Source organism: Arachis ipaensis, chromosome B04 (genome assembly GCF_000816755.2).
Source record: "Arachis ipaensis cultivar K30076 chromosome B04, Araip1.1, whole genome shotgun sequence".
NCBI lineage: Eukaryota > Viridiplantae > Streptophyta > Magnoliopsida > Fabales > Fabaceae > Arachis > Arachis ipaensis.
The window spans coordinates 76,529,357-76,529,984 of NC_029788.2; the positions used below are offsets into that span (position 1 = coordinate 76,529,357).

General features: G+C 30.3%; 1 protein-coding gene across 1 annotated transcript in view; it reads right to left on the bottom strand.

Annotated features, from left to right (window-relative positions):
* The window catches only part of LOC107639396 (tropinone reductase homolog), a 3,982-nt gene extending 3,655 nt beyond the window's left edge, over positions 1-327 (bottom strand). The window contains exon 1 of the mRNA XM_016342875.2: positions 110-327. Within this exon, the coding sequence (XP_016198361.1) occupies positions 110-198 (89 nt within the window). The 5' untranslated portion in view covers positions 199-327. The remainder of the gene's footprint in view (positions 1-109) is intronic.

Genomic DNA, 628 nt, shown 5'->3' on the forward strand with positions numbered 1-628 from the left:
TGTGTATAAATATATATAAATATATAGTAGTTAATATTTTTATATTCATCTAATATTTTTTATATATATTATAAAGATGAAGTGGGATTAACATAATTAGAAAACTCACCCAATACCTCGAGATCCTCCAGTGACTAGAGCTGTCATCCCATGGAGTGACCATCGTTTATCTTTGAAGTTCAACTTCCTTTCCGCCATTTTTCTTGTTCACAGCAAAGACTTAGCGAAACCCTTTAATTTGGACTCCTCAAAATTACATGCATAGTACAATATAATTATCTCGGATTTGTTGTACCACAGGCTTTATGTTTTCAAAATATGTCTTATATAATATAATATATTACTAGTGGAGATATTTATAGAGAACAGATGATTATTTGTCCGATCAATCTTGTGGTTCTTGCATTGTTTGTTTCAATCTTATCACAATGAATAAAGTCAGAACACGCCTTGTGTTTTGTTGAAGAAAACGCTAGATGTGATTTGTTTCAATTATAACGTCTTTTTAGTACGTACTACTAAGAAAATTTGTATTCATAATTTCATATGTAGGCCAGTCTAATAAAACAAATCAAAATCCAAAATCAGTGGTCCAAAGTAATTAAGGAGACTTGTTCAGGTGATTTCT